Genomic DNA, 16,206 nt, shown 5'->3' on the forward strand with positions numbered 1-16,206 from the left:
ACAGCACCACAGCTGTTCGAGGAAATAAGATCAGAGTGGAAATAAATGTGTACAAAATATGATTTCAATATGGAAGGCATATATGCAGATCATGTCCTCAACTCTCACTACTTCTAGTTTATGCCTATCTGTAGTACAGCCCCACAGCTGTTTCGAGGAAATAAGGTCAGAGTGTAAAGACATTATCGGTTTCCTTTGGGTTCTGTTGCAATAAAAGTATATTTGAATGTATGGGGATTGAGTCTATCTTAGATGCTGCATTCCATAGGTTAATATCCACCATATAATAAGGCCATGTAGAATGTATTTAGTTTAATCTTTTTAATCCTTAACATGCCCCCCAGTGACACAAACTGCTGTAGTACAATTTCTCCTTGTATTATTGAAAGATCTTTGCATTTAAATCAATATTTATGTTACAGTATAGTTCTCATAAATTATACATAATTGGTCTGATTAATTTTCCTTTTGCATGCATAGCGACAGAGTCAGCATACTAATGAAGAAAACAAGTATTATGATAAAGTGGAGCTGTAAAAGGTTAACCAAACGGCCATGGCTCAGGATCACTGTGGTTTCATTTGCAACAGTGCTACGCGCTTATCTTTAGCACAATACCCCAGTAGCTATTTGAGCAAACACTGAAAAATGGAAGTAGCCGAGCAAAGGCATTAGTGCAGCTGCTGTCCCCCTCCGGGCCCTGCTAGAAACCCAACCTTCTTTTGACAGAAGAAAACCGTGAAAACATGACTATAGCATCCCCAGCTGAATCTTTGGGGTGGTTTCCAAAACTTCAGGCAAGAACAGCGGGCTCTTTTGGGGGAAGTGTACAAATGTAATTAAGCATTTTCTCTCTGGTTTCAAACTCTTGGCAGGTAGGCTAATCTTCTTGTTTTTGTTTTTTTGTTGTTGTTGTTTTTTTGGTCTTAATATTCATCCTATCCAAGTGCTGTGGCTGCACATTGTTGCTGACCGTAGACAGGGCCGCTGACAGCTGTTGCCAGGCCCTGGACAAAGTTATCTGATAGGCCCCCCATCCAATGCATGCAATGTCATGGTGACCCAGTTCTGGGCCTCCACTCTCCCTTGGTCCGGGACAACTGATCCCTTTGTCCCCACTTGTCAGCTTCTCTGCCCGTAGTACCTAGCTAAAACAAAGTGGCCGATAATTGCGGAGGTGTTGTCAAAGCTTTTATGCTCATTGACTCGGATGTGCAGGCCACGGCCGCAATCCAATCGTTGCTATAGAATGTTCCGGACACTTATTCTGGAATCCTATAATGCGCTGGCCATTACGGATATGGTATCCACAGCCAGGTACTTAATGGAACGAAATCACAAACCCCGCAAATTGGAAACGCTTTTGTATCCGCTTGCAGATGCTGTTGACGTTACAATGTTCTAAAAAAGGAGGGCTCTTACTGTTTCCGCTCAAATAAAGTGGCTATTTGATTGAAATGTTTGTTGCAAGAGAAGTTGTGCGTCAGTGTTTTTGTGGATCTGATGACTCTGTGTTAGTCATTCTGCGGGCTTGATTGTTTATCCTCAGTGTTGTGATGGCGTGCCATTTTGGCTTTTGCCCGCGTTTTGAAATTGAGTTGAGAGGATGCCCTCGAGACGGCTCTGGCGCTGTCGACTGCATGTCGGCCTCGCATAGAGACTAGGTCCAAATGGTTTTAGATTGTGTGTCTGGCTCTGTCTGCGTTTATACATCAGTGTGTATGTACATCTGTCTGTTTTTACCGCTGTCTGTATTCCCCTGACTGCCTGAGAATGTGTGTACATCTTTTTGGATGTGCCCATTTGTTTGTGTGCGTGGGCATCTCTGTCTGTATTTATCTGTTTGTTTACGAAATGTGTCAAGTTTCAAGTTTATTTAGCCATATCAACAGTATAAAATACAGTTGTTAGGAATGTTATTTGGTGTGCTCACACAACAATACAACTAAAGACATAAAACTAGTGGGTGTGTGGTGTGTGTGTGTGTGTGAAAGAAACAGGGGGTACATAAATAAATAAACAGAGAATGACATACAAAAACATTGGAGACATTGAAAAGTGCAGTGGAATATTTAAAGTGCATGGGATGTACAGAGTAGTAGTAGCATTGTGCAAAGTAAACAAAGGAGGTAGGAAGGCAAGATAGTCGAGTAGCTGTAAAGTGCTAGTGCTAAGTGGCTGATGGCTTGTGGGTAGGTACAGTCCCTAGAGCAGGGGTCAGGAACCTTTTGGGTGGAGAGAGGCAAAAAAGGCAAAATTTGGAAAATACATTTTCATAAGATCCACACCATTTAAACACTGAATACAATTAAAAGCATGTACCGTTACACCTGTACTTCAATTAAGCCCAACATTTTGAGAGTGTACAGTCAAGTTATTAGGCCTACTTTTAGTGATAACAGGTAAGTATTGGCTGCCAACTGTCAACTTCATCATAGTGGGGGTCTGGGGGTCCTTCCCCCAAAAATGTTGTATTTCTTAGATGCAGTTTCCTGCAATTTTAATGCATTTTAAAATCCCATGTCCCGTTTCAGCTCAATATCGAACCCGTACTTTTATTTATCAATACGGGACAATTTCGTATTTCAAGGGACGGTTGGCAACCCTAGTTAAGTAAGAGCCAGATACAGTTCCCAAAAGAGCCAAATGTTGGTCTAGAGCCATAGGTTCCTGACCCCTGCCCTGGAGCGTGTGGTGTTGCATGGGATGCTGCGGTACCAGGTGTGCTGGGCTTGTAGGGTCAGAGGTGGTGTTTTTGGCTTTCCTGGTGTTGTAGTGTGTGAGGCCAAGGTGGGAAGACTGTGGCCAATGAATTTGGAGGCCCTGCCACCCTCTCCAGGTGTTGCTTTTCTTGGCTGGTGGAACTACCACACCAGACCAGGATGGAGAAGGTGAGCACGCTGTGTGAGTGACGGCCTCCATTTGTGTCTGGGAGCCTATGGTTGTATGTGTTTTGTTGCATCTTACACACACACACACACACACACACACACACACACACACACACACACACACACACACACACACACACACACACACACACACACACACACACACACACACACACACACACACACACACACCTTCCCCAAAAAGTTTTGGAATAAATTCTTGAGAGGAGTGTGAGCGTGCGTGTTTGCGTGTCCAGGGCCGCTGACAGCTTTGACTGGGCCCAGGACAAAGTAATCTGAAAGGGCCCACCACCCAACACATTCAATGTAATCAGGACCCAATTAAGGGGCCCCCCAACTCCCTGGGCCCGGTACAGCTTACCCCTTTCCCCCCCTTCTCGGCTTCCCTGTGCGTGCCTATGCGTTTCTTTGCCAGTCTGACATTCTATTCCTAATGGCTCCCCCCTCTCTCTCTCTCTGTGCCTCAGATGTTGGCCTCCATAAAGGACTGCTTTGTGACTGGCAAATGGGAGGAGGACAAAGATGCAGCCACCCGTCTGAAGGAAGATGGTAAGCCATGGAACTCCTCTCATCCCCCCTCCCTCTCTCTCTCTCTCTTATCCCTGTCTCTCTGTGTCCCTTTTTTCTTCCCCTCTCTCTCTGTTAGGGCATGGGTCCTCTCTCTCTCTCTCTCTCTCTCTCTCTCTCTCTCTCTCTCTCTCTCTCTCTCTCTCTCTCTCTCTCTCTCTCTCTCTCTCTCTCCTCCTTTATTTCCTTTCTTCTCTGGTTAGCCATGGGTCTTCTCTCCAATCCCCCCCCCCTCCTCTCTTATCTTTCTTCTCATTCCTCTCTGGTAAGCCATGGACCTTCTCACTCTTTCTCATCTCCCCCTCTCCCCTCTTCCATCCCCTTACTCTCTCCATCTCTTTTCTCGCTTCTTTCTTTTCTCCTCTCTGCAAGTTTGCATGGCTGGCTGGCTCTTTCCCTCGGGCCCTCTTCCCCTTTTCATGTGTTGGTGGTGTTGTCATCTCCTCCAAATATTGGCTTCTACTCCCATGCAGCACTGAGTTTGGTTTCGATTTTGTTTTCCAGATGAACTTTACGGGGACTTTGAGGACCTGGAGACGGGGGAGGTTCACAGGGGCCGAGACCAGGCTGAGGTAACACTGGTACCACTGTCGTTTTTTTGTGCTGTAGAGAAAATACACCGCTAGAGAACCAAAGTCCACAGAGCAACAAATGTCATGTGCAAAGCCTCGAAAGCAAACGGGTTTCCAATGGACTGACCAACCGGCATAGAGGCTTATAGAGTCTCTAGGGTTATCTGTAGATGGACACATGCAATTTTTAATCTTTCCCTAAGCTTAGAGGGTGATCTTAGTGATCTTTTTTTAAACAACAGACAGATAGTGTATCTGTGTGTCTACAGCAGACACACACACACACACACACGCACACGCACGCACACACACGCACACACACACACACACGCACACACACACACGCACACGCACGCACACACACACACACACACACACACACACAGATAATTTTGTTTGCTGACTGAAGCACAGTACTGTGAGTACACTGATGAAAGGGTCTCTGGAACCCTTCAGAGACCTACTGTACCTCACTGAAGTGGTAGATGTGAAGTTGCATCACTCTACTCCAGAAGGCCAAGGTGGTTATTTAATCTAGATTCTTTCCAGTATTAATTTTTTTTGGCTTCTTTTTTAGTCCAGACACCTTCCTGTATCAGCTTGTAATATATATTTACTCATCCTATGCATACCTAGACCTAATGGTGCAGTGGCAGAACCATTATGTACTTACACTGTATTGTTAGGGTTAGGTATGTTCAGTTTATGTATTTAATTTTACATGTTGATACATGTACTACATGCACTAAAAAGATAAAGCAAAATAAGGTGTTACTAGAAGAGGAACAAGTTTGGGTTTTCTGTCAGTCAGCCGAACGTGAACCTTCCAACCATTTTCACCGAAGGTGAATCTTCCGACCAATTTGATCCTCTGCTGTAAGACCTTAAGTACTGCAGTAGTCATATTCACAGTTGTTTCAACTGTTGGTCCTCTTTGATGACACACTCAGACCTTGAGGGAAGGAAAAACATTATTATTTTTTACAAAAGCTTAGGTTTGCCGACTGGCATGTCAACTGACACCAAATCAGCAGCACCATGGCAACTGCAGAGGGCGACTTGAAAATGTTACCTTTTTTCCTCTTGAAGAGCATCAAGGGTGATCAAAACGTTGCAACTTTCAATGAAATGTTAAGTAATGAAAAGTAAATAAACCTTTTTTGGATCACACTATCTGACACTATTGCCTGGTACCTGAAAAAAACAGCCTCTTTGGATGTGTGCACCCCACCGAAGTTGACCTTCTTCCTCTTTCCCTGCCACTTTTATGTTCTCAGGGTGGCAGCGATGGAGACGGTGGTGAAGACGACGAAGACGAGGAAGAGGAGGAGAAGCCTCTGGTGAGGATGGACGATGACGAGGCGGCCAAGAACAAGCGCCTGGAGAAGAAGAGGAGGCTGAAGGAGCGCTTCGACTCCATGTACGACGACGGGGGTGACGCCACCTACTTTGATGACGTCAAGGAGGAGATGAAGAAACAGGCCGAGGTGAGTAACAAAGAGCCATAGTTACAATGGGAAGCATAGCTGTAGTGCCTGCGTACTCTGGCCACAATGCTACACACACTACCTTTTAAGGCAACCTTACTTACATCTAGTTTTTGACATCTTAACATACTCCAAAAAATTTGCGTCATCAGCAGACAACTTGGGTGTTTGACTCCAAATGAAACGGAAGATTATTTAATCAGTGTTTGTGCAAGTAGCCAGCCACATACTTCTTTTTGGAGTGCTGCCTACCGAGCTGCGTCACAGAGGACAAACCTTAGCTCTCTGTGTGATGTTGCGGTGTTCAAATGTCCCGGTGTACAAATCTGCATAATCTTTCATAATCCCCCTCTATGTAGACTTGCTGCAGGGTGTAAGTGTTTCCCAACCAGGGGTACGCGATCTTCCATGTATGGTGTGAAAGGTTGACTTTCTGGGTCCTAGTACAGTGTTTCCCAACCAGGGGTACGCGAGCACGCTGCAGGGGGTACTTGGAAAAATGTAACAAATGCATGGAGCATAGTCACACTGCAATCGAAAAAGTGCTGCAAAACACGAGTTAAGGGGTACTCATTGACGAAAAGGCTTAGAGTGTACATCAGACAAAAAAGGTTGGGAAACACTGTCTTAGTACACCAAATGAAGACGGGTGTCACAGTTCCATGGGATACTTTCAAACAATCGTGCTTATTGCACAAAGGGCAGCACTTCACCGAGGTCATTATTTCCGATTAGGATCCTGTATGCCTGATGCCTGATGATGCCTGTTTTGAACTAGTGAAGACAGACCAAAAGGATTGGCGCCTGCGCCTTAACTTGGAACCGTCTGTTGCTTAGTGCGACTGCTCACCTATAGTAGCGATACTAAGACAGTCAAAAAAGATGAGGCGCACACAGGGCTTTCAAGTTAAAAATGTGTATTGTTAAAATAACAAAAGAAGTCATCGTAAAAAGCTGGAGCTACAGGCGTTTTGGACCTAGTCCATCATCAATCCTTTCAAATAAAAAAATGTGTATTGTAGCCGAAAAATTACAAAAGAAAGTGTCATGGCGGAGCAGTGTTAATTTCGTCATCTTTTAACAATTTAGTCTTAGTCTTAGTCACAATGACGAAAATCAATTTTAGTCTTAGTCATATTTTAGTCATTGCCTTCCCAATTTAGTCTTAGTCTTAGTCTAAATGACGAAAATCAATTTTAGTCTTAGTCAATTTTTTGTCATTTTAATCATTTTAGTCAACATTGTACATAATAGAACTCCTCCACACACTACTTCTCTTTTTTACATTTATGATTGACTGTACAGAATCCGCACACTGCTTCTCTTTTTAAAATATATCACACTGTACAGAATAAAACTTCTTCAAACACTGGTTCTCTTTTTTCTCTATTTTATTTAACACCAGTGTTAATTTCGTCAGCTTTTTAAATTTTAGTCTTAGTCTTAGTCACAATGACGAAAATCAATTTTAGTCTTAGTCATATTTTAGTCATTGTCTTCCCAATTTAGTCTTAGTCTTAGTCTAAATGACGAAAATCAAAAAGGGGTGTTGACGAAATATTTTAGTCATAGTCATGGTTGACGAAATTAACACTGTGGCGGAGTGTAGACTATGTCTTGGTCTCTCTAAATCCTAGAGCACGCCCTAATGAAACCTACAGTACAAATGGTTCTGAATATTTTACATGCGGAGCAGCACTTAAAACAGGTCATTAGTTTGAGATTAAATTTGGATGCTTGCTTCTAATCCCTAATTTTAACCAGCGGCAGTGCAAGTAGACGGGTCCTGCTGGGTCCTATTGCACTCCCTATTGCAACAGGGTAATAGGGCAGTGCTTACCACCAGGGCTGGACTGGCCATCTGGCATAGTGGGCATTTTCCGGTAGGCCCACACCCTCATGGGCCCCTACTTTCAAAAATGTAAAAAACATTTTAAAAAAAAATGTTTTTACATTTCTGAAAATGGGGGCCCACAAGGGTACAGGGCCCACCCGTGAGTCAGTTCTGCACCGCTAAGTATGAGTGGGCCCATTTCTCCCCCAGTCCAACCCTACTTTACCACAGGTCATCAATTAGAATCGTTTCGGTAAAGTCCCCGTCAGTCCCATTTGCTACTAGTGGCTGGGCATAGGCTGGGCAGAGTCTCTCTCTCTTGGTTCCAGTGCACACTAAATTAACACATCAATCACAGTTCCACAGACCATTCACTATGCATATTGCATGTAGGGCAGCACTTAACACAGGTCATTATTTCGTTTTGGAATACTTGCCGTAATGTCCATTTTGAAACAGTAGCTTGGTAGATGGGTAAACTCTCTGGCTCTCCTTCTCCTTCTCTCTCTCTTTCTCTCCCTCTTTCTCTTTCTCTCCCTCTTTCTCTTTCTCTCTCTCTGTCTCTCTCTCTCTCTCTCTCTCTCTCTCTCTCTCTCTGGTCGAGAGCGGATCAAAGATATTTAGTAAGTAAATGCAAATAACTATTACCAACTCCATTTGACCTCAAAGCAACCCCTTCATGTAAATGCCTGTTTTGAGCCAGTAGCTTAGTCGGTAGAGCAGATCGAGAGCGAGAGAAATGGCAATTGCAGAAAGAGAGGAAACGATGAAACAGAATGAGAGCCAGAGAAGTGGACTGAAACATGCAGTAACAAAAGTGGAAAAATAATTAGCTTCTTCTTTTGGTTTTTAAAAGTGACCGTTGCCCTACTGCCAAATTTGTGTGGTAGCAAAAAGTGAAAAATAATTAGCTTCTTCTTTAGTTTTGAAAGTGACCGTTGCCCCACTGCCAATTTGGAGTCAAGCAGCTGGGTGGGCAGAGGGTGGACTGTCTAGATTGGCTGGGCTTGCGCGGGCATGACATGGCACGGCTGCTGCGGTGGCGTGCCGTGCGTGTGTGCGTACCGTACGGGGACCCTTGCGAGCCAGAGTGCTATTTAATAGCGGCCTCTGCGTTGTAAGTGGCTGAATGAAGCGAAGCGGAGGCCATTGGTGCTCATAGGGCAATTTCACGCTTTGAGCGTTTTTTTTCCACAGCCACTTGAGGTGATTTTTGTGTGCAGTGAAACTGTGAGAATAGTGTGTATGTGTGTGCATGTGTGTGTGTGCGTGCTTGCGTGCGCGTGTGTGTGTGACAGAATGTGTGTGTGAGAGAGAGAGAGAGAGAGAGAGAGAGAGAGAGAGAGAGAGAGAGAGAGAGAGAGAGAGAGAGAGAGAGAGAGAGAGAGAGAGAGAGAGAGAGAGAGAGAGAGAGAGAGAGAGAGAGAGAGAGAGAGAGAGAGAGAGAGAGAGAGAGAGAGAGAGAGAGAGAGAGAGAGAGAGAGAGAGAGAGAGAGAGAGAGAGAGAGAGAGAGAGAGATCTTTCCAGGTTATTTATGTGTGTGCGTGTATTTATACAAGTGTGTGGGTGTGTATTGGTTTGTATACGAATGCGCGAGAGAGTGAGCGTGTATGTGTGTGTATACGTGAGGGCGTGAGAGTACGAGTGTTTATACCAGCGCGAGAGTGTGTATATGGGTGTGAGTGCTGGTGTATGTATGCCTGTGTGAACGCAAGAGAGTGTGAGTGTGTATGGGTGTGTATATATCAGTGTCAGAGTGTGTATGTGTACACAACAGGTGTGAACTTGAAAAAAATGAAAGCGCAAAAGTGAAAACTGGTCAAGTCCCTTTCCCTTGCCACCACTTTCCCAGCTGTGCCAGAAGGCTCTCAGAGTGTAAAACAAGCATTACATTTACTTTTCTTAAATGAAAAAGCCTTCTCCTGAGGTTTTGGGGAGGTGGTTGGTTGGTGTGCGGTTTAGAAGGCCCTCCATGCTTCAGACATAATCCAAAGCATTTTAGAAATCATATATTGGGAGGGAGGAGGTTTTTTGTGACAGTATTTTTTTAAACTGAAAATGCTTTCACTGAGTATTTCTCTGGGTAATCACGGTGTGCGCTGTTGCCATGGCAGTTCGTAATTGTTGGGGAATCGAGGATGCATTTTTTTTCTTGATGAAAGGTCTTGATTTGATTTTCTGCACCTCTTCAAACTCATATTGCTGTGATTCAACATTCAAGGTTGTGTGGGTGTGCGTGTGTGTGTGCTTATGTGTGTGTTTTGTGTCAGTGTGCTTGTGTGTTTTAGTGCTGTATGTGTTCAAGCAGGTGTTTGTGTGTGTGCATGTGTTTGAAGGTGTTGGTGTCCATGTGTGTGCAGATCCAAATAAATGTACTGCAGTTTATATGTGTGTGCGTGTGTGTGTCTGTGACATTCTTAACTCTCACTCTGTTGTGTGTGCGTGTGCACGCGCGTGGGTGTGTGTGTGTGTGTATGAGCGTGCACTTCCATTTGTATGACATGTGTGCCCATGCTTGGGGCCTATTCAGCTGTGCTGAGAGATAACCCAGTCACCAAAGACCGGGGAAGCCTGCACAAGTTTCCACAGTAGCACTTTTTAGGTCAGCTGTGACAAAGAGTACACACACACACACACACACACACACACACACACACACACACACACACACACACACACACACACACACACACACCTCTCAGGAATTCACCCTGATACTTTTTTGGGGCAGGTGTGTGTGTGTTCATGTTTTTTGTGCCTGACCTGGCAGTCTGTGAATGAGCTGCAATGCTCGTGTGTGTGTGTGTGTATTTTGTGTGTTCGTGTGTGTGTTTTTGTGAGTGTGAATTTGTATGTCTCAGACTTGGTGGGTAAAAATAAAATATTGCTACATATTTTGCCTCTACAGTCTCGCTCTCGCTCTCTCTCGCTCTCGCTCTCGCTCTCCTCTCTCCTTCAGTCACACTCACTCACTGACCCTGTTTTCTCTTCATGCTCCTCTTCCTCCTCCCCATCTCCTCCATATTTCATTGTGTTTTATCTCATTTGTGCTCTCTCTCTCTCTCTCTCTCTCTCTCTCTCTCTCTCTCTCTCTCTCTCTCTCTCTCTCTCTCTCTCTCTCTCTCTCTCTCTCCATTCCTCCCTCCCTGTCTTCCTTGGTCTCTCTCTCTTTCTTTCTTTCGGCTTCTCATCTCCCTGTCCTCCTTTCCTCTCCTCTTCCCTCTCTCCTCATCCCTTCTCCCAAGCTATCCACAGCTGAACATGGCTGAGTTTGAGAGCATGAATGACCAGTACAAGAATCTCCTCTCTTCCCCTCTCTCCTCTTCTCTTCTCTTCTCTTCTCTTCTCTTCTCTCCTCTATTCTCCTCTCCTCTGCTCCTCTCCTCTCCTCTCCTCTCCTCTTCTCTTCTCTTCTCTTCTCTTCTCTTCTCTTCTCTTCTCTTCTCTTCTCTTCTCTTCTCTTCTCCTCTCATCTCCTCTCCTCTCCTCTCCTCTCCTCTCCTCTCCTCTCCCCTCCCCTCCCCTCTCCTCTCCTCTCCTCTCCTCTCCGCTCCGCTGAACAATGCCAAGCATCTCCCCATAATCCCTCTCTTCTGTCTCTCCTCTCTCCGCAGCTGAACAAGGCGGAGTTTGAGAGCATGGAGGACGAGGCGCGTGTGCAGTACGAGGGCTTCCGGCCCGGCATGTACGTGAGGCTGGAGATCCCCTCGCTGCCCTGCGAGTTCGTCACTAACTTTGATGCCCGCTATCCCATCATCCTCGGCGGCCTGGGGGCCAGCGAGGGCAACGTGGGCTATGTACAAGTGAGTCTTTTTGTGTTGTCTGTTTTGCCTTACAATGCATGCTTCACATTCACACTTCCATTCATACATCGGTGGCCGTGGCGGCCACGTAGGGTACCACCAGAAGCAATTTGGGGTTTATCTGGCTCAGGGACACATCAATGGGGATGTTCTGATTGCCGAACAGGCTTTTCTACCACCTGATCCACCACTGCCCCAGAATAATAGATGAAAGATTTTTATATTGACAAAGATTTTTGTATTATTCTTTTAAAGCGTTTGTATTATTCTTTATTGTACGAAGATTTCTCTGAATGGTCTAAATAAACACTTGTATACATACCCCTATACCCAAGTCTTTGTACGTTGATACCAAAAGGATGATATGAGAAAAGCTCACAGTGGCTATTTCCATTGTGGTGTGCTTTGTATGCATACAGTAATTGTTATAACCTGCATAAGTGCATGTGACAAAACAAATGCACACGGCTATTCAGTGATAGCCTGGCTTTGTGCATTTCCGCTCAACTTCGTGAACTTACACGAGGGTCTGGAAATCTTACACGAGCCCGAACGTAATCAGAAATTTCACAGTCTGTCCAATCAGAATGGAAAGGCGGGATCACTGGGCGGGGTATATACAAGTCAGTGGTTGAAGTAGTATGTGATTCAAAAAAAGCCACGTGAATTCTCCAATCAGGTTCGAGCTGTTTTGAACACACCCACATCTTTCCAGAGCTAAGCGATTGACAATGTTTCAGCAACCATCGCGTGAGAACCAGGTTAGTTCAGTGATGCTACATAATACAAACAGCGTAGACGTGCATGATGAAAAACAAAAGCCCTGTGCTTACTCAGATAGTTGATTGTATGAGGAGAAATACAGAGTATACTGGCCAATGAGTGTTAGTGCCAAAGAGCAGAGTTGTGGGTTTTTGTGTTCGTGAAGATAAAACATCACGGAAGCAGAGGATGCTCCACTAACCCCACTAGAAGGTTAAAAGAGATGACCCCACTCTTATCGCCTCAGGTACCTCTGAGCGACAAGGACGGAGAGCAGGTTGGACTGTTTTTCGACCCAAATGGGGGAGCGAGCAGTCAGAGCGAGTCACTTGAAATAAGCCGCAGTCATACTGAGTTATAAGAGAATGAGTAATAGTAGAATTGGGACTCTACGCATCATCCCTCCGCCTGCCGGTGGATCACAGTTGGACCAACATCACTGGAAAGGAGAGGCTGGAGAGCAAACTGTAGCTTAGTTGTTCAGACTTTATTAAGGGCAAACACCCGACTAACGATTCGGTGTTGCTACACCTCCTTCAGAGTCCGAAAAAGAAGAAGGTTTAGCAACAACCAAACGTTAGTTGGGTGTTTGCAGCACATAATAAAGTCTTAACAGCTAAGCTCCAGCCTCTCCTTTCCAGTCACAAAAGAATGAGTTCTGGGTGTGTTTGTGCGGGTGTGTCCTTACTCTTTGTGTGTGTGTAGGTGTGTGTAACATAAAACTGCGTGCGTGCCTGCGTGTGTGTGTTCTTTATGTCTCTGTGTGTGTGTGTTTGTGTGTGTGTGTGTTTTCTTTATGTGTGTGTGTGTGTGTGTGTGTGTGTGTGTTTGTTTTCTTTATGTCCCTAGGTGTGTGTGTGTGTGTGTTCCTTGCATGGTTATGTCTGCATGTTTTTTGTAACAGTGATTTGGTGTTGCGCGCGCCTGTGAGTGTGCGTGCTTGTGTGTGTTCTTTATGTCCCTAGCAGAGGTTGCGCTAGACTTTTTCACAGTCCGTCATTTTGACGGACAGGGTCGAAAAAAATCCGTCATCGCCTATTTTTTAAATTCTCAACCTTGTTTCTCAATGTGGGGGGTCGCGACACCGCACCGAGAACAACACATGCGCAATTGCGGCCAATTGAGAGTAAACCGCTGTGAATACACCCCCTTTCACTCGACATTCATTCGAGGATGGAGTCAATTTTGCTGTTCACTTTCTCTCTCTGCCTCCCTCATTGCACTGTTTAAAAAGCTGCAGATATCTCTCATGACAAGCGTCTGATTCAGTGTTCAGCGCTATGGTCACCACAAGCACTTTTTTAAAAGACGCGTGCAGGGATTTATCCAACAGCTGTCAGTCACTCGTTTTGCTCTGATTAATGCACCGATTGTAATACAAAGGCGCAGTGTGAAATACTATTCGCGTTGGACTTCACATGCACGATGGGAAGGAAAGCCGTCTTGAAGCAGAAAGGTGTAGCCCGGACAGTAGATACAGGCACTGAAGCCTACATCAGGAAGACAACCAGATTTCGCAAAACTTTGTTGAAAAAATGTCAGCGACGGTAAAGGGAGCCTCTCCATACGCAGCCCCATCGGCTTATATGTTGGCTCTGGGAGCGCGGTAAAGTTGTCTGAATAAAAAATATATCGCCTATAATGGGTGAACCAGCTATCGAAATGAGAGAAGGTTAGCCGTTTCTGGCAACGTTTGGCAAGTTTTAAGTTGCGTTGCCTGGTAATATTTAGGTTCTTGAATATCCGTCGTTTTTATTAGTTAATGTCCTGAAGCCGTTTTAGACCTGCGTTGCCTTTGAGTGAAGGTTCTGGCTAGCAAACGTGCTATTCGCATATTTGTTTAGCCTATGTTTCAAGCGAGGAGTTATGAAAGAATGCTTCTATGAAGGGCGATAGAGGGACAACTTCGTCATTGGCAGAAAATCAGATAGTCGGTAAATGTAGTAGGCTACACATAGTTCTGAATCTTAAAGTCGAAGTCACACGTGTATGGTGGCAACGTCTTAATTTTAATTCATTATTTTGAGCAAGAGCAGAGGCGCGCGCTCTGCTGCAGCCAGCCGCACGGCCCAGCTGCGGCGCATGGTATGACAAGTGGGAGAGAGGGAGAAAGGCAAACGATAGTAGCATGAAATTATCTGCGCTGATAACTATGCCTAATTGAAATGCATATTTGCTCTACTCGATAGAGGCGTAGGCCTACTTACACTTGTGATTTATTTATCATCACCCTGAATAGGGCCTATTGATCCGTCAAAATGACGGACAGGCTTCAGAATTTTCCGTCATCCTTCAAAAAAATCCGTCAATGACGGACATTTGTCGGTTAACGCGACCTCTGGTCCCTAGGTGTGTGTGTGTGTGTCTTGCATAGTTACGTCTGCATGTTTTGTGTAAGCGTGATTTGCCGTGTGTGTGTGTGTGTGTCAGTGTGTGGGAGGTGAAATATGACTTTGTCAAGTAAAGCCATCCAGTAATAACACAGTTCTGCAGAAGTGACCGGCCTGTCTGTCACCCCATCTGTCATCGCTCGCCTGTGACAATATACTCACTCACAAGACATAAAGTTCTCTATTTCTCTGTCTCTTTCTCTCTTTCTCTCTCTCTCTTTCTCTCTCTTTCTCTCTCTCTCTCTCTCTCTCTCTCTCTCTCTCTCTCTCTGTGTCTCCTTCTGCGCGTCCCTTTCGCCTTCAACTTTCTCATTCCTGTTATTCGATTTAGGAACAGTTAACATGGTGAATAAAAGCAAAACAACTTACACAAACACAGTGTGTATGTGTTTGCCATTGGGAAAAGACGAAACATGTTTTTTAAACTTGTGTCCCCTGCTTCTTCACTTTTCTGTTTCTTCACGTCTCCCTCTCACTCACTCACTCTCACTCTTTATTTCTCTCTCTTTCTTTCCATCACTCATTCTCTCCTTTTCTTTGTTGCTTTTGTTGTTCCTATCTTTGCTCATCTTCCCTTTCTTTCTTTCTTTCTTTCTTTCTTTCTTTCTTTCTTTCTTTCTTTCTTTCTTTCTTTCTGTCTCTCTGTCTTTCTCTCTTTCTCTCTCTCTCTCCCTCCCTCTCCAGATGCGTCTGAAGAAGCACCGGTGGCACAGTAGGATCCTGAAGACGCGTGACCCGCTGATCCTGTCCCTGGGCTGGCGCCGCTTCCAGACCATCCCCCTCTACTACATCGAGGACCACAACGGACGCCAGCGCCTGCTCAAGTACACGCCAGAGCACATGCACTGCGGCGCCACCATCTGGGGTATGTAGGAAATTACACCGTTAGAAATTCAAATTTGAATTGCAGGATGTAGAGCAAGGGTTGGGCTTTACAATATTGTCTGAAAGGCCAAATGGTCAGAAGTGAAAAAGTGAAGTGAATGTATGCGGACATAACTTTTTCACATTTTCGTTTATGCACATTGCAATAAAATGTATTTAGCTAACTAATCTCTAAGCTCAGAGACCCCTGTATTGCCATTTTAAAAATGTTGGGTTAGAACATTATATTGGTTTCATCGGTTGTCTTTCTTGTAAACGCTTTGCGGGCTAGAAAAAATGGCTCAGCGGGCCGCATGCGGATGATGATGCAGTGTGTGCGAGTTGTTGTATGCGTTTGTGGACACGGGGACGATAGATGGAGCGGATGAGGGCAGTCAGAGGCAGCGGGGGTTAAGAATGAGAGAAAGAGAGCCAGTTGCAGGAAGATCAGTGAGTTTTTACCATGTTCATGGTCCGACATCCTCACACCAGTTTGGTTGCGTCCACACGGCGAGATGGACAGTTGTTTATGCCTCCGGCTCTGTGCTGAATAATGTGTCCTGGTGACGGCGCGACCAACTCTCTGTTGGCAGTGCCCTGGTCCCAAGGGGGTGGCTTGTTGCAGATGAGTTTCCCTCTTCACCGACCTTTTAGGGCCTTTGTTTGCACACCCGTTCCGACATCACTGCGGAACACTATCGGTTCTGACCATTTCGGTTACCCCTGCTCACTGGCACAGACGTGCTTTGAGCCATGAACCTGTGCTGCCATGGTCAATGTCATCACAGCAGACCATGGATGAACAAGGAGGTGTCACTGACAAAATAGAGCGCTTCCGTAAATGCCAACTGACATCTTTGGACATTTGGCGCCAGGATTTTTTTTTGTAAACGATGGAATTGAAACGTGCTCCGCACTTTGTCGGAGGCCCTTAGTCGGCCTTTGAGAATCTACCCTTGCAGTACCAACTAAACAAGCGCCACCTTCTTCCTGGCACACACTCCTTCTTTTCTC

At 45.2% G+C, this 16,206-nt stretch overlaps 1 protein-coding gene across 1 annotated transcript in view; it reads left to right on the forward strand.

Annotated features, from left to right (window-relative positions):
• The window catches only part of bms1 (BMS1 ribosome biogenesis factor), a 45,661-nt gene that overhangs the window by 16,055 nt on the left and 13,400 nt on the right, over positions 1-16,206 (forward strand). Inside the window, exons 13-17 of the mRNA XM_063222108.1 lie at positions 3,380-3,461; positions 3,984-4,051; positions 5,329-5,538; positions 10,988-11,176; positions 15,013-15,193. Coding sequence (XP_063078178.1) covers positions 3,380-3,461; positions 3,984-4,051; positions 5,329-5,538; positions 10,988-11,176; positions 15,013-15,193 — 730 coding nt within the window. The remainder of the gene's footprint in view (positions 1-3,379; positions 3,462-3,983; positions 4,052-5,328; positions 5,539-10,987; positions 11,177-15,012; positions 15,194-16,206) is intronic.

This window comes from Engraulis encrasicolus, chromosome 17, assembly GCF_034702125.1.
Source record: "Engraulis encrasicolus isolate BLACKSEA-1 chromosome 17, IST_EnEncr_1.0, whole genome shotgun sequence".
Classification (NCBI taxonomy): domain Eukaryota; kingdom Metazoa; phylum Chordata; class Actinopteri; order Clupeiformes; family Engraulidae; genus Engraulis; species Engraulis encrasicolus.